The sequence below is a fragment of the Tubulanus polymorphus genome, chromosome 2 (genome assembly GCF_964204645.1).
Source record: "Tubulanus polymorphus chromosome 2, tnTubPoly1.2, whole genome shotgun sequence".
Classification (NCBI taxonomy): domain Eukaryota; kingdom Metazoa; phylum Nemertea; class Palaeonemertea; order Tubulaniformes; family Tubulanidae; genus Tubulanus; species Tubulanus polymorphus.
In genome coordinates this window covers 28,292,639-28,316,101 of record NC_134026.1, presented here as the reverse complement: position 1 = coordinate 28,316,101, position 23,463 = coordinate 28,292,639, and the positions used below count along the sequence as shown (strand labels likewise).

At 38.1% G+C, this 23,463-nt stretch overlaps 1 protein-coding gene across 1 annotated transcript; it reads left to right on the top strand.

Annotated features, from left to right (window-relative positions):
- Positions 1–3: 3 nt before the first annotated feature.
- On the top strand, positions 4–22,368 carry LOC141898287 (dynein axonemal heavy chain 10-like). Its single transcript, XM_074784130.1, has 63 exons — positions 4–132; positions 214–441; positions 821–1,933; positions 2,165–2,590; positions 2,677–2,866; positions 3,191–3,318; positions 3,429–3,515; positions 3,597–3,710; positions 3,795–3,935; positions 4,029–4,217; positions 4,300–4,460; positions 4,540–4,771; positions 4,970–5,224; positions 5,314–5,472; positions 5,559–5,778; positions 5,874–6,052; positions 6,138–6,349; positions 6,429–6,585; positions 6,668–6,901; positions 6,986–7,108; positions 7,199–7,432; positions 7,565–7,791; positions 8,167–8,436; positions 8,521–8,704; positions 8,793–8,927; positions 9,004–9,156; positions 9,235–9,423; positions 9,506–9,844; positions 9,941–10,059; positions 10,148–10,442; positions 10,647–10,904; positions 11,001–11,205; positions 11,625–11,899; positions 12,215–12,367; positions 12,464–12,789; positions 13,045–13,252; positions 13,584–13,748; positions 13,976–14,297; positions 14,631–14,870; positions 14,956–15,044; positions 15,133–15,330; positions 15,417–15,650; positions 15,737–16,016; positions 16,118–16,254; positions 16,343–16,782; positions 17,114–17,261; positions 17,339–17,474; positions 17,851–18,005; positions 18,089–18,177; positions 18,264–18,393; positions 18,472–18,745; positions 18,838–18,941; positions 19,024–19,179; positions 19,260–19,595; positions 19,679–19,879; positions 20,027–20,332; positions 20,402–20,573; positions 20,647–20,778; positions 20,861–21,072; positions 21,156–21,323; positions 21,401–21,581; positions 21,658–21,803; positions 21,889–22,368. Exons 1-63 carry the CDS (start codon positions 55–57, stop codon positions 22,033–22,035), a joined length of 13,494 nt encoding a protein of 4,497 aa, XP_074640231.1. The 5' UTR covers positions 4–54; the 3' UTR covers positions 22,036–22,368.
- The last annotated feature ends 1,095 nt before the right edge of the window (positions 22,369–23,463 follow it).

Below are 23,463 nucleotides of genomic sequence, written 5' to 3'. Positions count from 1 at the left end.
AAAGATACCCCTTTGACGGAAGAGAAGAAAGATTCCGAAGCAGAAGCTGAACCAATGGCTGATGAGGCAGCGCTGGCTGAACTAACAGAAGGTGCTGTCTCTGAACCTGAAAAAGTTGCTGCTGTCACAACGGTAAATGATCAACGATTAGAATGAGAATTTACTGTCTTGATAATTCAATTTCTGAACGAAACATCTTTATTTCTTCTTCAGAAAATTGTAATCCAGAAAGTTTGGCACACATATCTACACATGTGCTTTCAACATTTGCCCGAAGATGTCGCTGCAAATAAGGATTGCGTTTATTTCCTGCGGAATACACCAGGAATGGTTCCGCTGCCAAATAACGTAGAAGAAGCCGATGAAATGTTGCCGGCGATGTTCGAAATTGGAATCTTAAATGGGCATTCGCTGGTCATGTTGGAACAAGTCATTTCAAAGGTAAATTGCGATAAGATTGTTCTGCCATTGTTGTCCATTTCTGTATAATTCCATTAGTTCACTCTTCCATCTTAAAACACTTAGTCAGAACTGCTATTTTGAACCAAACTGCATGTTTTATGACTGGTAGACTGATATTAATCTCAGTATTCAGAGTTAATGAGCAATTACAATACTTTTGATATTTAATACTTTTGAAAGAGCCTGAACGTTATTTTTGTTTCTCTGATGGTGAAGTTAAGTCAAAACTTTGGAATTGACAGAATAGATCGTTAAATCATCAACTGTGGGTTTTGCCTGTTTTGTATTTTTCTTACTCGTAAATCAGCTACTATTTTGTGCTCATACTCGAGTTAAGTCATACCTCGTTCTATTTTAGATATATATGCCATTGTTATCATACACGCAACAGAAAAATGGAGAAGCGGAACATGTAAAGGCGGAATTGTCTTCGCGTGAGGAAACGACTGTATCTAAAGCCGATTCGGAATCATCTCGAGTTGAAAACGCCGCTGATTCTAGAGCTAAAGCGATGTTACGCGACGAATTCCTGATTAATATGCAGAAGTTCGCCGTCAGTATCAATCGCACGATTCAACAGATCGAAGGCGAAGTTCGACTGGAAATTCCGGACATTTCGCTGGCGAACGACGATAACGAAAATTTGAAAAACGCCGAGTTGATGTCGCAAATCGAGAAGATAGCTTCGAATTGGTTGACGCAATTACAATCAGCACTGGATCAACAGTTGAAGAAAGTGCCTCAAGGAAACGGTCCGTTGGCCGAAATCGATTTCTGGCGTGAAAGAAATGCAGCCCTCAGCGCTCTGGTCGAACAACTGAAATTACCGAAAGTCGTTCGTATTTTCGACTTGTATCATAAATTAGAATCCGGTATCGAAGATCACCACGGCGATTTGATCAGATATCACACGGAGGCGAAAGATAACGTCAGATTTCTGTCGACGCTCGAACGACATTTCAAGAATATCACGCACGGCGCCACGTTCAGCGTCGTGATCGACACGATTCCGTCGATGATGAACGCTTTGAGAATGGTGTGGATTATCTCGCGTCATTATAACCGCGACGAGCGTATGGTACCGCTGATGGAGCGCATCGCGTGGGAACAAGCCGAACGCGTCGCCAGAGTTATCAACGTTAGAACGCTGTATAACGGAACGCCGGATGAAGTGAAAGCGATGACCAGCGACGCTAAACGAATGCTCGATCTATGGAGAGAGTCGTACTTCGAAGTGCGCAACAAAATCGAAGCATCGGGTCGAGATGCCCGATGGGAATTCGATCGTAGACGACTTTTTGAAAGGACCAACTACATGGCTTCGATCAATCAGGATCTGTACAACGTAGCGCAAGTTCTCGAAGAGTTCTATAATATTTTCGGACCCGAGTTGAAAGCAGTGACCGGCGACCCGAAGAGAATTGAGGATGTCTTGAAACGAGTCGATGCATTAGTGCGACCATTAGAAGAGGTACAATAATGTTATTTCTAAATATTATTTAAGATTGTTGATATTTATTTGCTTTAAACCGTATAAGATGTTACAAAGAATACACAAACATAATTTCAACAGTTATCTATGAGGCCGGATGCATAAAAAGTCAAATTCGGCTGTATAGAGACTTTGGGCTTCACACACTTGATGAAAGAAATGTGTAAAATTTGTAATCTAATCTTGACTAATCCATGTTCTCTGTTTTAGGTTAGCTTTGATCCGTTCAATATTCGCCATCAGGCGTCGTGGAAAAGTGTGATGGACTGGTTTTACAGAGAGGTGGAATCTATTGAGAATGAAGCTAAGATGTTCATCGATGAATCATTCAAATCTCTTCGTTCAGCCGAGGGTGCTTTTGACATGTTGTTGAAATTCAAACACATTCGCTCGCGTGAAGCCATCAATTCTCAGATGATGAAGAAATTCAACGATATTCTTCTACAGTACGGAAAAGAAGTTGATCTAATGGACAAACTGTATCAAGAATTTAAAGAAAATCCTCCGCTGAATAAGAACAACCCACCAGTAGCTGGTTCTATTCACTGGGAGAGATCTCTGTTCTATCGAATGAAACATACAATAATACGATTCCAGACTATGGAAGATATGATGACCAGTGACCAAGGAAAAGCTGTAAATATCGAGTATTTATATCCAACGTTTTAGTTCTTTTAATAGAGGTGAAAATGAACTTATTTCTTCTCTTTATTCGACCATAGGCCAGAGCCAAATATCTGCATGTTGGTAAACAAATGAAAGCGTACGAAGATTTGAAATATGATATGTGGCGCGAAAGCGTCGAACAAGTGCTGCCATCTCTACTGAAACGTAATCTGCTCATCAAACCATCCGAGAAAACTCATCAGCAGCAAGAACAGGCTGAGAATGATGCCCCTAAAGAAGATGGAGGTAAGTTGAGTTTACTGAAGATAACGAACTTGAGTTTTTCAGTTTTATATTTTATTAACGCATATGTATACATAGGTCCTGTGTCAATCAGAATTGAGGATGAAGTCATAGATCCTAATATATTTGGTAAAACTGTTGTTGTTTGTATTGTTGATTTCTTCTCTATGTAGATGGTGTTGTACAAATGTATTTCTAGTTCCATTTTTCGATCAATCAGGCACCATTTTTTGCTCCTTTATAGTATAGCACGTGAATTCATTTTTCTCTTTCTGACAGTTAGCATAGTTAGTTTCCTAGTATAATGCTGATTGTTTTAAATTTTAGAAGGTCAGGCGGAGATCAAGTATTTAGTTGATTTCGATCCGCTTTTGTCTGAGATAGTGACTGAAACCAAACACATGGAACAGCTAGGATTTTCAGTACCAGAACTTGCCAGAAATGTTGCTTTACAGGTAGGCATTAATCATTACCATTTCTGGTGTACAACCTGACAACACTGTATATATATATTGTATCAATACATATAAAAGTATAGGTAGTTAGTTTCAAAATTTTTTTGTAGGAAGAAAAATACATTAAGTATGTTGATGGATTGACTCAGATGTTGAATAGATACCACAACATACTGAATTCATTGGATAATGCTGAGGTTTGTACGATATGATATTACACTAAACCAGTTTAATTCTTTGCATACCCGAATAGTGTTATTTTTTCCTTGTCATCATAGACAAATCTGTTAGAAGATCATATGAGAGACTTGCGTCGTGTGATTCGTCCAGGAAGTCGACGTTTGAATTGGAATTCTCTTGGAATCAGTGATTTCATTGCTAAATGTGACTCGGTATGTCAGAAATACACTCATCAAAAACCTGATTCTGCGTAGATGATGAAGGCATTCTTTTATGACATCTGATTTGTTTGACAGGCAATTGGTAAATTCGAATCTCTAGTCAACCAAATTCAGAAGAATGCCAAGGATATATTGTCGAGATTACAGATCATTGAAAACAGCAATCTGTTCAAACCACCACCTCCGAAACTGGGTGAAGATTTGCCGGGTTGTAAGGTAAGAGAGTCGCTCATAAAGTATTCCAATAAGAAAATTTCTTATTGAAAGAAATTTAAGGTTTTGTATGCAAGTCCCCTAAATTTTTCCCAGGAATTCTATGAACATATCGAAAAAGAACGTGCTAAAGATTTGGAGACTTTGGCGAGAAAATACCGGGCTATCGGTCCATTACTCACTAAAATGGAAGGTCTGGTCGTACACACTAATACAGGAAAGTCACTGAAATTAGCGCAATATTATTCATTCTGGGAACGAAGAGTTTATGATTCTCTTTGCAAGGTATGATTTGTTGAATTCTTTATTACGTATATAATGCCTCAGATGATGTACAGATATCTTCAAAGGTTTCATTGATTTTTAGTTGATAATTAGCAACTTACAGAAGTTTAACACGGCAATAACGGGCAAACAGCCGCTGTTTGAAGTACAGACATTGCTCGCTGTACCAGACGTCGTCCTTCATCCATCTGCTAATGAAATGTATAAACTAACTGTTCAGTGCGTTCGAGACTGTGTAGAGGGGTATGTATAGAAAATGTATCCACAGCAAACTAAAATCTACATTCACATCACTAACCATCTTCTTAATTCTACTATCAAGGGCCAAATTCTTCATACGATGGATGAATGGAACTTGTATTGAGACGTTACCGCAGAAAGTTGACGGCGAAGATGAACCGTATTTCTTCACGTTCTTCTCCGATATTTCTGCTCATCCCGAAGTTGTAGAATTGTATCAAATGATTCAGTCGAACATCAAGAACACGATCACGAACCTAACCAAATATCTGAACACGTGGAAGAAATATCGCACCGTCTGGAAACAAGATAAGGTATCATTTAGGAATCCTAGAATTAGGCAGGTTTTGTTTGAACCTATTTTCCGGTTTAGGAATAGCAATTCGGGAATGCTTAGTCGACTGGCTGCTTCTATCAGGTTTACAGATTATTGGTAGAGGCCAATCAAATCCTACCTTAGAAATATTGTTTTTTGTTTATGTTCTATTATAATTTCTACCCATTATTTGCAGACGCAGCTCGCTGAGAAGTGGATGTTAGGAAACCCGTCCGTGGTTAACTTCGACGATCGTTTCCAATTCTTCTATAAGATAATCGATGAATTAGATGCTAAGGCGATGGTGAAAGATCAAGAATGCATTCGTCTACACATGGAACCACTCGCTCGTGCTGTCAAAGAACACGCTAAACAATATATTGATTGCTATGGTAAACTGTTGGTTGATTCTGCTAAATCAACTTTGTATTCTCTGAAAGAAGAAATCGAGGTAATTTTTGTAAGGTGAAAAGTTCGTTTTTCCTACAGTCTATGAAATATTGATTTTTACTAATTTCAATCTTCAAATTTAATTTCTAGACGAAGTCAAAGGATTTGAAAGAATCTCCGGATACATTAGAAGATTTGAAATCTGTCCTTCGCACGATTTCTGATATCAAGAATATGTCAATGGAAGTTGAATCTCGTGTTCGCGATATCACAGAAAGATATCGGACATTAGATATGTATGGCCTCGAGGTAAGTTCGAAATATGATTGCATGTCGGTATAGATAATTAGTTTTGTATGGTATGTTCACTGTTCTCAAACTTTGAATTCATTAAGGCAACGGAAGAGGAGAAAGAATTACAATTAGTTATACAGGAGATGTGGAATGATCTCGTGTTGGAGTCGAAAAATGTCGACGCTAGTCTCATCGTAGTGAAGAAAAAGTTCACGGAAATCACGCAGCAACAGATCCAAGAATTCGGAGACGAACTGAAGAAATTCCAAGAGGAATTTCACATGGAAGGTCCGGGAGCTGTTGGCGGCAATTTGGACAATGGTTGGTGTAGAACTAGTTATCTTAGAAATACTATATATGAAATTGTCGCGTTTAATATCAATAATTTAATCGCGATTAATTTCTCTTGAAATCAGGTTTGCAGTTGATGAAAAAGTACGGCGAAATCCTAGCCAAGCATGAAGCTGAGAGACAAGAACTGGCTAATGCTGAACGATTGTTTGATCTACCCATTACAATGTACCCCGATCTTCTTCAAGTACAGAAAGAATTCAAGGGCATGGAACTTGTCTACGCGATATTTGAAGAACAAAATGTAAGAGATTACGATATATTCTTGTTCTAATTATTTCATTATAGAATCAACAATAAATTTACCTGTATATTATTTGATTCTATAGAAAGCCAGAGAGCAATGGGCTGAGACATTGTGGGCTAATCTGAACATCCAAGTGCTTCAGGAAGGTATCGAGAATTACCTGAAGAACTTAAGAAAACTACCTCGAGATATTAAATCAATGCCTGTTGCTCGAATGATCGAAGAAAAGATGAGGGAATTCCGCGATTCATTGCCGTTGTTTATGGACTTGAAAAATGAGGCATTACGTGAGCGGTAGGTGCACCTCTCCCTTCTCCCGGTTTGTGTAGTTTAACTCGAAGTATTCGATTAAAGATGATCTATGTTATTTCAGTCATTGGAAAGACTTGATGGAAAAAACGGGACAAGCATTCGAAATGAACCCGGATACTTTCACGCTGGAGAATATTTTCTCCATGGAACTTCACAGATTCCAAGATGCTATCAACGAAATAGTGACGTGCGCTACTAAAGAGTTGAGCATTGAAAAGGTAACATATGAAACAAGAATGAAAGAGATTCATGAATATTGTCTGTGAAATGTACCCCTAAAACTTGGCTGGTATTTTCTAGGGCGTAAGAGAAGTAGAAGATACTTGGAATAATCTGAAATTCAATGTAATCAGCTATATGAAAGGAACGTCAAACCGAGGATTCATTCTGGGCGCGATTGATGAAGTGTTGCAGGTGCTCGATGATAATGCGATGAACTTACAGAGTATGTCAGCTTCACGGTTTATCGGTCCTTTCATGAATTCCGTACAGAATTGGGAGAAAAGTTTGTCACACATCAGCGAGGTTCTTGATGTAAGTAAATCAGTGTACTGTATATCGGTGTTTGCCTTTTGATAGCTCAATTTCTGAAGTCATCCGAAACCATTGCGTTTATAGATATGGATGGTTGTACAACGAAAATGGATGTATTTAGAGGGTATATTTATCGGAGGTGATATTCGATCTCAGTTACCCGAAGAAGCCAAGAAATTTGATCAAATTGACAAAACATTCAAGAAGGTAAAATTTCATATACATTCTCATTATCATCATCATCATTGTCCATGTTATGTTTCACTACTATAACTCGTAATCTAAACCACATTTCAGATAATGAATGAAACTGCCAAAGTTCCAAACATCAAACAAGCTTGTCACGCGCAGAATCGACTGACTGATTTGGATAATTTGAGTCAAGGTTTAGAAAAATGTCAGAAATCATTAAACGATTACCTCGATTCTAAGCGTAACGCTTTCCCGAGATTCTTTTTTATTTCGGATGATGAATTGCTCAGTATTCTCGGTAGTAGTGATCCTGAATGTGTACAAGAACATATGATTAAGGTAAGGCCTTATTTTTCAATAGAACCACTGACTTAATTTTTTCATTCCTGCCCTCGAAATATCGACTGTGAAAAGTTCCTATAATTCTTAATTTTAAGTTGATATTATATGAATTCATATTTTCCATTTAAGATGTTTGACAATATCGCCTCTCTGAGATTCCACAAAGGTCCGAATAATGAAATGTTAGCCAATGCGATGGCGTCGAGTGAGGGTGAAATCATGGAATTCCGCACTAACGTCAGCGCTGAAGGTCGCGTGGAGGAATGGATGACGCAAGTTCTCGGTGAAATGAGGAAGGCAAATCGACTCATCACAAAAGAAGCGATATTCTACTACGGCGGAACTGGTAAAACAAGGTGAATATCATTTTTTTCTCTGGTGCAGATCCAGAGGGTATTGTGCGTATGTCAAAGATCTTCTTGTGTTTGGAGTTGCCCTTTTCTTTTTGGTCAATGATAATCTATCTGACCTATTGATGGTAGATATCTACGTTTCCTTGTCTCAGACCCCATGTTATATCTTAGAAGGATGCATCTCACCCATCCAAAAATTTTCAAAGGCGACGCATTAATTGCTAATGCACCTCCAATGTGCCTTTTCGATGATAAAATAGCCATTGTGTCACGTAACACCTCTAAAGGTGGTCCTGGGTTTGCCTTTGATTCTTATACAAATCTTGATATAAATGTTTACCCTCCCAACTTTCATGATATTTTCTCTATTATACACAGAGTTGAGTGGATGATGGATTATCAAGGTATGGTTTGTCTAGCCGGTAATCAGGTGTGGTGGACGTGGGAGGTCGAAGATGTTTTCCGAAAGGTAAAGAAAGGCCAGAAAATGGCGCTGAAAGATTACGCGAAGAAACTTCACAAGCAGATTGATGCCCTGGTCGTACAAGTACGATCTCCGTTGTCTGTGAACGATCGTAAGAAATTCAATTCCGTGTTGATCATCGATGTACACGCTCGTGATATTATCGATGGTTTTGTCAGAGACAGGTGAGAAATTACGATTTTCAATTACTCTTCCTGACCCCTTTTGGCCTGAGAACGAAGTACTTAAAACTGATTTTCTCCTAACAGTATAATGGATGCGCGTGAATTCGAATGGGAGAGTCAGCTACGTTTTTACTGGGAACGTGAACCTGATGAGTTACTGGTGCGACAATGTACCGGAGAATTCGGATATGGTTATGAATACATGGGTTTGAATGGTCGATTAGTTATAACACCACTGACTGATCGAATCTATCTGACCCTCACTCAGGTATGTTAATTTTTATGATTCGGATATCAAATTCTGCATTGATTTATGTGGTGGTAATTATTCAAAGAATGGCTGATTGATTTTGCAGGCATTATCGATGAACCTCGGAGGAGCTCCTGCAGGCCCTGCTGGTACTGGTAAAACTGAAACCACTAAGGATTTGGCCAAAGCTCTTGGTTTGTTGTGCGTCGTGACAAATTGTGGTGAAGGCATGGATTATAAGGTACAGTAATCAGACTGAACTTGAAATTTAAACAATTTGATGAAATATCTTATGTTTGCAAGTATTCATTTTCCAGGCTGTTGGTAAAATATTCTCTGGTTTGGCTCAGTGCGGTGCTTGGGGATGTTTCGATGAGTTTAATCGTATTGATGTATCTGTATTATCTGTCATCTCAACTCAACTGAAAACCATACAAAATGCGCTCATTCTCAAACTGAAGAGATTCCACGTTAGTTTCCCTCCATATATTTTATTTTCGAAAATGCTTGAAATTATGAATTTTTGAACGGAATATTATTTCTTGTAGTTCGAAGGCCAAGAAATCAACATGGATTGTCGTATGGGTATTTTCATCACAATGAATCCGGGTTATGCCGGCCGTACTGAACTGCCTGAATCTGTGAAGGCATTGTTTCGTCCTGTCGTTGTCATTGTACCCGATCTTCAACAGATCTGTGAGATTATGTTGTTTTCTGAAGGTTTCCTCATGGCTAAGGTTCGTTCTTGATTGTACTAATAGCAAAGATGAATGTAGTCAGTAAGGATTTTGAATTTCACATATGTAATTTCTATTGTAGGTTCTAGCCAAGAAAATGACAGTATTGTACAAGCTTGCAAAAGAGCAGCTTTCTAAACAATACCATTATGATTTCGGATTAAGAGCCCTGAAATCCGTGTTGGTTATGGCTGGTGAATTGAAACGTGGCTCCCCTGATTATCCCGAAGACGTTGTCCTCATGAGAGCTTTAAGAGATATGAACTTACCTAAGTTCGTTTATGAAGATGTACCGTTATTCAGAGGTCTGATTTCTGATCTGTTTCCCGGTCTCGACTGTCCTCGTGTTCCGTATCCAAACTTCAACGATGCTGTGGCAGGAGTTCTGACTGACAATAACTACGTCCTTCTAGATCAACAGGTAAATTAATAGCTCGTAGTAACTTGAGTCCAAGTCGTATCAGCATTTTGAAAATATCTGTATTGAATCTGTGTCTGTATCTATTGAAAATTGTAGGTTGATAAAGTTGTACAGATGTATGAAACAATGATGACACGTCATACTACAATGATAGTCGGTCCTACGGGAGGTGGTAAATCTGTAGTAATTAATACCCTTGCTCAGGCACAAACCAGGTATGATTTCATTCACCCCTTGCTTCCACTCGGTTTCTGCCATAAAAGTTGATTAAAACAGTATCAAACTAAATGATTCATATTTCAGACTGAGTTTACCGACAAAATTATACACGTTGAATCCTAAAGATCGAAGTGTCGTTGAATTGTATGGTATTCTGGATCCGAACACTCGAGATTGGACCGATGGATTGTTATCAAACATTTTCCGCGACATCAACAGACCGACTGACAAGAAAGAACGTAAATATATCGTGTTTGATGGTGATGTTGACGCGTTATGGGTGGAGAATATGAATTCTGTTATGGATGATAATCGTTTGCTTACACTCGCTAATGGTGAACGTATTCGTTTACAAGCACATTGCGCTTTATTGTTTGAGGTAAGTTTATGATCTTTATTAGTTATATTAATTGAAATCACTGCAGCCACATTCACCACTACGTTATTTAGAACATACTAAATTTAGTCCGTTCCAAGTCATGTGGTATGTTCTAAATGGTACAGGCCAAATTAGAATGGATAAACTGGCAATAGTGTGAATGTGGATTACGAATCAAATCTACAATTATGTGTGTATTTCTAGGTGGGTGATCTGCAGTACGCCTCTCCGGCTACGGTATCTCGATGCGGTATGGTGTACGTCGATCCTAAAGATCTCGGTTTCGAACCCGCCTGGCTGAGATGGGTCGGTCTACGACAGTCGAAGTTTGAACGTGACAATCTACAGATGTTGTATCAGAAATACGTACCTAACTGCATCGAAATGATCATCGAGGGAATAATCGATGGAAAACAAGGCGATAAAATGAAGACTATCGTACCTGTGACTAATCTGAATTTGGTAAGTTTAGAATCAAAGTTCGAATAACGATATGTTACTTCTCCGTAAGATTTAGTGGATGTAAAATGATTGTGTATGTATATGGCATATTTCCAGTTAACACAACTCACTATGATGCTCGAATCACTGATTGTCAAAGAAATCACAGATCCTGCGATATTAGAAGCATACTTCTTACAAGCGTTATACTGGTCTGTCGGCGGTACATTGTTAGAAGATGGACGGACAAAATTCGATAACCACGTGAAATATTTAGCATCATTATCGATGAATCAAGACGAGGCACAACTCGCTGGACCCGGTAAGATATAGATTCTACGTGTAGATTCTATTGTCTAGAATATTTGCAGGTGTAACATTGGTTTTCTCATCTTCTCGTAAAAAAAGCAAAATACGTTCGGAAAGGCAGCTCTAATACGACTAGCAGTTTTGAAAGCTATTCTAGCTATACATCTGTGAATAGATTTAGAGCTGACCGAGTACGACTGGATCCTGAGGGTCGAGGTCAATTTGTTCGTGAGTAAATCGTCACCAGCATGCGTTTTATTCTACACCGCATGTTTGACTCAATGAGTCAGTCACTCTCACTTCAAAATATTAGACAGACTTTTACCGAAATATATTTCAAAATGTCTCAAAAGGTTGATGCATGAATTTCTGTTAGAGTTTGATAATTCATATTTTGTGTCTTTGAAATCACGTTCGCAATCATTTTAATAGGTGAATTACCAAGTGAGAACACGCTGTATGAATATTTCTGGGATGGAGAACAAAACAAATGGATTCCATGGAATACCCTGATTCCGAAATATATCCACGATCCCGAGCGTAAATTCAATGAAATCCTCGTACCTACAGTCGATACAGTTCGGTCGACTTGGCTCCTGAATCTACAAGTTCGAATCAGGCGTCCGGTCGTGCTCGTCGGTGAAACCGGTACTTCAAAAACAGCAACAACGCAAGATTTCCTACGAGGAGTCGATACTGATACCACAGTATGTATTTCATAATAATGATAGATCCAGCAAAGCTGTTCAGAGCGCGTTACAGATATGCTTCCATTAGTATTATTACCCCAAGTCTATATCTGTAGCTCTAACCATCATCTCTCCCTAGTCCTACGGGTAATTGAGGATAAGTGTCTTGCCCGGGGAAGCTACACAGTAATGTACAGGTTTTGAAACTACGATCTGGCATTTTAGGGTCGAACTCTCTAACCACTCGCCCACATCACTCCTAGTAATTGTGACTATTGAAATGGCATCCAATGAACCGTAGGGATAAATGGTTTCATCTTCATCCGATTTCAGTTGGTGTTAAATGTGAATTTCTCGTCGAGAACCACGTCACTCGACGTGCAACGTAACTTGGAGGCAAATGTTGAGAAAAGGACGAAGGATACGTACGGGCCACCACCTGGAAAACGTCTGCTTATATTCATCGATGATATGAACATGCCTCAGGTCTGCATTTAACTCATCCACTCAACGCTCCTATTTTTCTGCTCTTGTCGCTTGTTTACTGTAATTAAATCTGTTTTCTTTTCTCATAATTATTAGGTGGATACATATGGAACACAACAGCCCATTGCCATGTTGAAACAGCTCCTGGAAAGAGGAGGCATGTACGACAGAGGTAAAGATCTGAACTGGAAGAACATTAAAGATATCGGGTGTTTGGCAGCTATGGGTAAAGCTGGCGGTGGACGTAATGAAGTAGATCCAAGATTTATTTCATTGTTCTCCGTGTTCAATATGACGTTCCCATCGGAGGCTTCTTTATTCCATATTTACAACTCGATACTCGCCGGTCACACTCAGTCATTTTGCGATGAAATCCAAGAATTGGTGTCTTCAATAACGAAAATGACGATGTCATTGTATTCGTAAGTTCTTTAGGTTAATGAATTCTGGTCGGTTATTGATAAAGTACATTTATGATAAAGTCAATAAATGTGAAAACAAGTAGTCCTTTGTAGGTTAACTGATTTTATTTGCAATTATGAACTCTCGCTACTAGTAAATAAGTAATTCTAATAGAATCAGTTAACCTGCACTGTATTACCTGTTTTCACAGTTATTGATTTGATACCAGGTTACAACTCTTCTGATTTTATGACTAAGTGTAATTACGATTGTAGGTCAATTGTAAAGGATTTACCCCCAACACCGTCGAAGTTTCACTATATTTTCAACTTGCGTGATTTGTCACGAATCTACAGTGGATTGTGTTTAACGACTGCCGATCGTTTTGATAAACCGGATGCGTTTTTACGTGTGTGGAGAAACGAATGTATACGCGTTATTTCTGATCGTTTGATTATCAATGAGGACAAGGTGGTAGTCGCAGTAAGTAAAACACTGAGCTCCTCTTCTGTTCACAATCAATCCCTGCTAGTCGTCCCTTGTAAATCTAAACTCAGCCCGGCATAGAGTCTTCTAGTACCCTGCCCCAGTACTACCTAACCTATTCCCATCAAATCTAGTCCATCAATCAATGGTTTTAATGAAAAAATCGATCAAAGAGCTTGAAATGGTTTTAGTATTCTCTGTTCATTTAGTATCATTCAAAGCCAATGAGCATATTCTTTACGGAATTTAGGCTCAGTAAGTTATTATAGGTATCATAAACTTTGTGATGTAATCCCTAAACTAAAATGTATCAAACTGTCTGTTGTAGGAACACATGAAGAATCTGTTGACTGAGAGTGGTACTAAAGGACTCGACTATATTCTCAGAGAGCCGAGTTTATTCGGTGATTATAGGACGGCCCTCGACGAATCTGAACCCAGGTTGTATGAAGACATTCAAGATTATGAAGCGGCTAAAGCTCTATTTCAAGAGGTATGCATTAATGATACAATAATGCCACAGTAAGATTGATGAAAAAATGTTATAGATTGTGAAAAATGGATGTCTGCTTAAAAAATTTGAAAAATGTGAAAATCATGAAAATGTGTGAAAAATTCAAGAAAAAAGTTAAAATATTTTGGTTTTTTATGCCGTTTACCATGGAAATTTTAATCTGTCCATTGTGATCGTTAACCACTCATTTTATTCAATTTGTCTAGATATTAGAGGAATATAACGAACGTTACACCGCGATGAATTTGGTTTTGTTCGACGACGCATTGGAACATTTAACCCGAATTCAGCGTGTAATCCGTATGGATCAAGGTCACGCGTTACTCGTCGGTGTCGGTGGAAGCGGAAAACAATCATTGACTCGATTAGCGGCGTTTACAGCTGAATGTGAGGTATTCGAGATTACTCTTAGTCGAGGTTACAGCGAAACCAACTTACGCGATGATCTGAAGATTTTGTACAACAAACTCGGCATGGAGAATAAAAAGATGGTGTTCTTGTTCGGAGATCAGCATGTGGTCGAGGAAGGTAAGTAATCAGAAGGAAAATCCCAGAAATGGATTAAGGAATTTAGAATAGAATAGAGGTCCCAAAACTTCCTAGGTCTGGTTGTATTTAGATGTACATGGTACATGAACAGTGGGCACCATAGGTGCAAAGTCTTTCAAGAAGGTTTGGGGGTCCTCCCTCAAGAAAATTAGAAAAAATTGATCATTTTCTGAGCATCTAGAAGGATTCTAAAACAAAATTACCTTCAATTGGTGAAAACATTATCTTGGCAAAAAATAAGTTGACCTGGATCGAGATAATAAAATGTTGAGCTGCTGGAAGTGACTCTCATGTTATTTTTCTTCATTTTAGGTTTCCTCGAATTAATCAATAACATGTTAACATCGGGAATGGTTCCAGCTCTATTCGCTGACGACGAGAAAGAGCAAATTATTGGTTCAGTTCGTAATGAAGCCACGTCACACGGCGCAGCCCCTGCTCGTGAAAGTATTTGGCAGTATTTCGTTAATAAATGCGCCAGTAACCTTCATATAGTGCTGGCTATGTCTCCGGTTGGTGACACCTTGAGAACTAGATGCCGTAATTTCCCTGGTAAGTTTCAACAAGAATATTTCAGATTTTCTTGTTTTATGCTTTATGTTCACTACTTGTATATCAATCTGTTATATCTATGTAGGTCTGGTTAATAATACTAGTATTGATTGGTTTTTCCCATGGCCTGAACAGGCTCTGTATGCGGTTGCGAGTGTCTTTATTTCTCCTGATGTAGGTTCATTGTAACATGAAATTTTACACTTAATTAGAGTTAGTTTCTGGATATTGTATACAATAATCGTTGCATTTGTGTTTTCAGAACCCGTTGATACCTGAAGAACATCGAGATGGCGTAGTCAGTCATATTGTAATGGTTCATCAGTCAGTTGGTGACTACAGTATACAGTTCTTACAGAAGCTACGTCGTAATAACTACGTAACTCCGAAGAATTATCTCGATTTCATCAACACCTACTCGAAATTATTAGATGAAAAGGATCAATTTATACTTGGCCAGGTAAGCAACTTATCAACTGTATCAACTATTCTAGTAGTTCAATTACATTTTATCAATTTATTGATGTACTCTTTATGTTTTTGTAGTGTGAGCGTTTGGTCGGTGGTTTGCAAAAGATCGCAGAAGCCAGAGAACAGTTGGATGAATTGAACCAGAAACTAGCGGTTCAAAAAGTAGCCGTAACTGAGAAAACGGCTGCTTGTGAGGTTCTGTTGGAGGAGATCGCTAATGGTACTGAGCAGGCTACTGAAAAGAAAACGCTCGCCGAAGCTAAGGGTAAAGAAATAACCATTCAAAGCAAAGAAATAGGCAGAGAAAAGGTTGGTTTGCTGAACTGATTGTACTTTTAGATATATATTGAATGTGTATGGGTGTATTGATTGACATATCGGTATTTCATTTATAGAAATCTGCTGAAGAAGCATTAGCAGAAGCTCTTCCCGCTCTTGAAGCTGCTAGAATTGCTCTCGAAGATCTATCCAAATCTGATGTCACGGAAATTAGATCATTTGCAAAACCTCCAAAAGCCGTACAGGTGGTTTGTGAATGTATTGTTGTTTTGCGTGGTATCAAAGAAGTATCTTGGAAATCGGCCAAAGCCATGATGGCTGAAGCTAACTTCTTGGGTACTCTACAAAATATGGATGTTGACGCAATTGGTCATAAGCAAGTAGGCACAGTCAAAGGTACATATTGAAGCTTTATTCACTTATAATGAAATGTATAAGTTAGTCTTTTGGTTTCTAATATGGATATACAATATATATGATTGTTTATTTGTTTAAAGGATTCTTGAAGGATATGGATATGACAGTAGATGAAATGAAGTCAAAAAGTAGAGCGGGTGCAGGATTGTTAAAATTTGTTGAGGCCGTTATGGGTTACTGCGACGTTGCAAGAGAAATTAAACCAAAACGTGAAAAGGTTTGTATAATGATTTCAGGAATATGTTGATTACAGCTGAATGTTATTGCACCCGATCTACAAATTGATTCGTTTGTGATTCATGTAGGTCGCACGTCTTGAAAAAACTTTCCATCAAGCGAAACGTGATTTGGACAAAATCAATAAAGAGGTCGCTTCATTAGAAAGCGAACTTAAGAAATTGAATGACAAGTATGAAGCGGCCATGTTAGAACAACAAGCGCTGCAAGCGGAAGCTGAAATTATGGAACGTCGTCTGATAGCCGCTGATAAACTCATCTCCGGTCTCGGCTCGGAACAGATCCGTTGGACCGGCGATCTCGAGGGTTTGAAAAAACAACGCGTCTGGTTGCTCGGTGATTGTCTGTTGGCATCGGCATTTTTGAGTTACATTGGCGCTTTCAGCTGGGAGTTCCGTACGGAAATGGTTTATGATAAATGGCAGGCCGATATTTTAGAGAAAGAAATTCCTCTCAGTCAGCCGTTTAAGATGGAAGAATTATTGACAAACGATGTCGAAATTAGCAAGTAAGTTTTGACCTGTTCCTGATGATGTGACATAATTTTGAAAAAATCTCATCTATATACATATTTTCTGGTATGAACATATCTGCTACATAATCCTTGTTCATGTCTTTTCTGTATCTTAGTGGTTATCTCTTAGTTCTTGTTCCTAACCTTTCTTAGTTTCCATCTATATTTCAAAATTACTGTATATCATCCTTATTTCATTTTCATTTCTCTGATGATGAAGTTTAGTCAAAATCTTCAAAACTGTCAGAATAGATTGTTAAATCATCAACTGTAGGTTTTGCTAATTTTCTCTGATGATGCATAAAGGTTTCCAACATCTTTTCAGGTGGACATCAGAAAGTTTGCCCCCGGATGAGCTGTCGATTCAAAATGGTATTTTGACGACGAGGGCAAGTCGTTTCCCGATGTGTATCGATCCCCAACAGCAAGCTCTCAACTGGATTAAAAAGAAAGAGGAACCAAATAACCTCAAGGTACCGAATATCGTCTCTGTTTTGTCATTTTTCTTTATCGTCTAAGCTTGCTTTAACGTAAGTTTCTCTGTAAATAGGTTTGCACATTCAACGATGCTGACTTCTTGAAACAACTCGAGTTGGCGATAAAATATGGTTTCCCATTTTTGTTCCAAGACGTTGATGAATACATCGACCCCGTGATCGACAACGTGTTGGAGAAGAATATCAAAGGTAATCAATCTGAAATAGTGTATCGTAAAAATTGATCAGTCATCTGTCAGTTATAGATATTAATTGAGAGATTCTCTTGTACTCATGTAGTTAAAAAATTACCAGATGGTAAGATTTTGTGTCAGAAAATTCACATCTCTCACAGCAGTGAGAGGATATCTGATATATTCACATATCAATATAATCACGTTGTTTCATTCGATGCATGTCTATCGTATACAAATGTACCTGTTAAAATGCATGTGTCGTATTCAAATGTACACAAATTGAGCTTCATCACTTTTACTATTGAATTTTCACTTGATCTTTTTGCATAAGTTACATTTAGTTTATAATGTTCTGTTTGAAATTCAGTATTGTTTTGTTCGATGTTTAGGCGCTGCTGGCCGTGAATTTGTGATGCTCGGTGACAAAGAAGTTGACTTCGATCCAAACTTCCGTCTTTATCTCAACACTAAACTATCCAATCCTAAATACGGTCCGAACATTTTCGGAAAGTCGATGGTTATTAACTATACTGTGACCCTGAAGGTATGTTTTCACACATCACAAACGACATTATCATGCTGGTATTAGCCGGAAACCAGCGTTAAATGCTCTGTCTTATTTTCTAGGGTTTGGAAGATCAGTTACTCAGCGTTATTGTTAAATTAGAGAGAAAAGAACTTGAAGAACAAAGGGAAAGATTAATTCAGGAGACAAGGTAAATTATTTTGATTTGTAGAATAAGATATTAATTTTTGACTTCGATTCATGTTGTACATGTGTCTTATTTCCGATCTTTTTTAGCGTTAACAAGAAACTATTGAAAGATCTCGAAGATTCTTTGTTACGTGAGTTAGCTACATCAACTGGTAACATGTTGGATAATGTGGAGCTGGTTTCGACACTAGAGGAGACCAAAACCAAAGCTACTGAGGTAAGTAGTGTAAATTTGAATCTCCACGTTGCAATAATAGACAGATTTTATTGTTGGAATTCGGTATTGTCACAATAGGTTGGAGAAAAACTGAAACTTGGAGCTAAAACTGCCATTGATATCGATAAATTAAGAGATGGATATCGACCTGCTGCTCGGCGTGGAGCTATTCTATTCTTTGTATTATCGGAGATGGCTACAGTTAGTTCTATGTACCAATATTCGCTAGCTTCGTATCTGGACGTGTTCGAGTTTTCACTGAGGAAAAGTTTGCCAGATTCGATACTTCAAAAACGTCTTCGTAACATCATGGATACTTTAACTCATAACGTCTACAACTATGGATGTACAGGTAATCATCAGAGATCATTCTCTCAGTTTTCATGCGTGAATTCTGTTCTTTTAGGAATCGTGGTATATCCTATTGTGCTTTGTACATTTCAGGTATCTTTGAAAAGCATAAACTGCTATTCTCGTTCCAAATCACGCTGAAACTTGAAATGGATGAAGATCGCGTGAAACAAGAGGAACTCGATTTCTTCATAAAGGTATTGCATATGAAATCCAGTATAATGTTGTCTGTGGTGGAAATACGAATATTTACTAAAAATTTTTTTAAAAACTTTTCAGGGTAACATAGCCCTCGAGAAAAGCAAGCGAGGTAAACCATTTAAATGGTTCCCCGATGAAGGATGGGAAGACTGCGTTCGATTGGCTGAAGTTTCACCAGATTCATTCGGTAATCTGTTGACTGATATCGAAAAGAATGAATCCATTTGGAAAAACGTATGTTTACTTCATATTCTCTCATAGTGATGTTTATTTTTGCGAATGGATTTGTCCTTAATTTACTGTTTTGTTTCCAGTGGTTTGATCTAGATGCTCCCGAATCTGCCGCGTTCCCGATGAAATACAACAATCTGAATGATTTCCATCGTTTGATGTTGATCCGTTGTTTCCGCGTCGATCGTATTTACCGCGCGATCACCGATTACGTAACGAAGGTGATGGGCGAGAAGTACGTCATGCCCCCTATTATCAGTTTCGAATCGATATTCGAACAGAGTACACCCATGTCGCCGATAGTGTTCATTTTGAGTCCGGGTTCCGATCCAGCCAGTGATCTGATGAAATTAGCGGAAAGGACAGGATTTGGAGCGAACAAGTTGAAATTCTTATCGATGGGTCAGGGTCAGGAAAAGGTAAGATCGCAATAAACAGATTAGATTGATGATGTTTGGATTTGTTGTTTTGATATCGAAATGAAATTTGATTCTATTTTTAGCTCGCGTTACAACTATTAGATACAGCTATTGCTCGTGGACAATGGTTAATGTTACAGAATTGTCATTTGTTGGTACGATGGTTGACAGTGCTTGAGAAACATCTCGAGAAATTAACTAAACCTCATCCAGACTTCCGACTGTGGTTGACTACTGATCCTACACCGAGTTTCCCTATTGGTATTCTACAACGTTCTCTAAAGGTATAAAACGTGTTCCGACAGTACCAGCAAATATGGAACTTCAAAATGATATTTCCCGGAAATATTTCATATGTTACTGAGGCAACGATAAAACGTCATTTCGGTTTTCATGAATTCAGTTTTTGACTGTGTATTTGTTATTTGAAGGTTGTCACTGAGCCGCCCAATGGTTTAAAACTCAATCTTCGCAGCACGTATTTCAAGATTTCGACCACGGTACTCGGAGAATGTCCTCACGCAGCTTTCCCATCGCTCGTTTATGTGCTCGCATTTTTCCACGCCGTCATTCAAGAGAGAAGGAAATACGGAAAGATCGGCTGGAACGTTCCGTATGATTTCAACGAATCCGATTTCCGCGTTTGCATGCAACTACTAGGAACATATCTGATGAAAGCGCACGAACAAGGAGATGCTAAAATACCTTGGAGCAGCTTGAAGTATCTGATCGGTGAAGTAAGTAAATATTCACATCGACAGTATCGTAAAAAGCTGACAGATTTTAATAATGTGATTGTCTATTAGGTCATGTACGGAGGTCGAGCTATAGACGATTTCGATAGAAGAATACTGCGAACTTATATGGATGAATACATGGGCGATTTCATCTTCGATACATTCCAACCTTTCCACTTCTATAATAATGAAGAAGTGGATTATTATATACCTGAAGATGGACCGCGAGAGAACTATACAGGTAGATAATCTCACAGCCTGAGAATGATGATTTGAGGGGCAAAATATCTCGCAAACTATGATTTAAATTTTAGATTATATCGAAGCACTGCCATTAGCTAACACTCCTGAAGTTTTTGGGCTACATCCAAATGCTGAGATCGGTTATTACACGCAAGCAGCCAGAGATATGTGGGCTAATCTTATTGAATTGCAACCTCAGACTGGTAAGTGGTCAAACTCACTATAGGTGGTAATCGTAAAGACGTTTTAGCTTCAAGCTTATATATGTTGATGTTCATTCTACAGGTGATTCTGGGTCGGGAATAAGTCGTGAAGATTTCATCACCAAGATTGCCACGGATGTGCTGACGAAACTTCCCGAGGAATACGACCTGGACAAAATACGAAAGAAGTACGGTCTCGATATCAGTCCGACGACTGTAGTGTTACTACAGGAACTCGAAAGAATTAATAAACTTATCAGCAAAATGAGAGTAACATTGTCTACACTGAAGAGGGTTAGTATTCTATTATCAGCTCAATCTATTGAGTATCCTGGGATAAAATTGATCTAATGAAAAAGTATAATTCTTTTTTTCAGGCGTTAGTAGGAGAAGTAGGAATGAGTAATGAGTTGGATGAGCTTTCAAAATCGTTGTTCAACGGTCAAATTCCAGCGATATGGATAAGATTAGCACCCGACACATTGAAATCACTCGGTAACTGGATGTCTCACTTCCAGAGAAGACTTGATCAATACAATACTTGGGTATGTGTCAACATTTTGTCAATTATACATCTACCGATAAACAAAAGTTGTCATTTGGCATTTCAAACATTTCATAGGTAAATGAAGCAGAACCGAATGTGATGTGGCTGTCAGGATTGCACATTCCCGAATCATATCTGACTGCTTTGGTTCAGGCAACTTGTCGTAAAAATGGCTGGCCTCTTGATAAATCAACCCTGTATACAACTGTTACTCATTTCGCTACAATGGAGGATGTCACAGAACGTGCTCATCAAGGTAAGATTTCATTCCTATTCATTTATCAAAATGTATCCATAATTTTCTATATTTCATATATTTGGTGTATATTCAGGTTGTTTTGTAACTGGTCTGTACCTGGAAGGAGCCGCTTGGGACCTGAAGAACAGTTGCTTGATCAAACAGAAACCAAAACAGTTGATACAAGAACTGCCCGTCCTGAAAATCATTCCTATAGAAGCTCATCGACTAAAATTACAGGTAAATATAATACCGGTTATAACTTCAGAGATAATTTAGTAGAAGTCATTGATTTTCATACAAATATATATATTTCTTTTCACAGAATACTTTCCGAACTCCAGTATATGTAACCTCACAACGTCGAAATGCTATGGGTGTTGGTCTTGTGTTCGAAGCTGACCTGGCAACAACAGAACATCCGAGTCACTGGGTTCTACAGGGTGTGTGCTTGGTTCTCAATACAGATTAATCACCCATGTCCCAAGTTCACACAATGGTTGATGAGAAACAATGTCAAAGGAGTAATGTGACTGAATGAATGAATAAATGCTGTGATTCCGTCCTATTTATTTTACATATTTACACGGATAAACAAAAACTGCTGTATTATTTCAAAAGAGATTCCAATAGACAGATCCGTCCAGTGTAAAAAATGATTGAGTTATCGTTGAGAAATTATTTTCTTTTTTATCGTGATTATATTTGATTTGTTACACAAGTTTATTCTTTTTTTACATAAGTATTCATTTATAAAACTTTGTAATGAGTACAACAATGAAATAAATCAATTCATATACAATGATTTGAATGATTTTCTTATTCAATAAATGAATTGGTTATGTTGGTATTCATCCCATTAATGTTGTGGATTAACATCATTTTGAATTGACACAAGTGTCTTCATTTTCCCTCTCCTGATTATTTCATCACAATATCTACACTGTACATGTGATCGCGTATAGGATTTACGCGAGTATTTGAGAATTTGAACTTGTTCTGAACAGCTGCACGAAAATGATTATTTAGAGAAACGTACAAAACAAAATTCAGTGAAAATGACAACATAGACACGCAATGTGAAATTGATCTGTATATCTTGAAATGTGAAGATTTTGTTGCTGTTATATCCCCTCCAGCAATACTTGCCATGTAAATGTGCTTGTAAGCGAATGCCACTGGTATATTTCCTATCAAAAATAGAACAACTACTCCCAGTAACATGATGGAAAGTTTCAGTTGGGCTTTTTGTCGTCTGATATCTTGCGATTGTTGAAAAACGAATGATTTCCGACGTTTTTCGATCATCCAAACAGTATGAACCAAAACTCCATTGATAAGTATCAGCACTATGAGCGGAAAAAATTGGACAAACGTCGCTCGTAGCCAAGCATGAGTCTGTTGATTGACCAGAGTTATGATGAGATAAGGAATATTCAGTGCTATAGAACCGATAGTTAAGACACCAACTGTAATTCTCATATTCCTTGTAGTTATAAGACTGCGTGCCAAGTTAAAGTATTTCAGATTCAAATATCTTTCAACGGATAATGCAATTGTAATCCATACACTCAGCGCTTCAGATACATTCGTCACTGAAGAATAAATATAAGTTTCATAGAATTTCATAGAAACTGAGTCTGAATATTCTGTTGAAACTCCTGAATTCCAGCATCGAATAAATCCAATCGGTAGAGTACATATCAAAGTAATACAATCTGCAACAGCTAACGACGACATCAATGTGTAACACGGCAACTGGAATTTCTTTCCAACAAAAATGTTGACGTTTAGAATGTTAAGAAAGATGCCAATAATACAGATAATTGGCATAATAATCATATAACTAATCCATTCAGTGATATTCGAGGAGTGGAGCTCTGCTTCCGATACATTATAA

Coding starts and splice junctions, on each gene's coding strand:
- LOC141898287 (XM_074784130.1), top strand. CDS start 55: ATGGCTGATGAGGCAGCGCTGGCTGAACTAACAGAAGGTGCTGTCTCT. Junction 3,319..3,428: donor CCAGAAATGTTGCTTTACAG/GTAGGCATTAAT, acceptor ATTTTTTTGTAG/GAAGAAAAATACATTAAGTA. Junction 6,053..6,137: donor CGATATTTGAAGAACAAAAT/GTAAGAGATTAC, acceptor TTGATTCTATAG/AAAGCCAGAGAGCAATGGGC.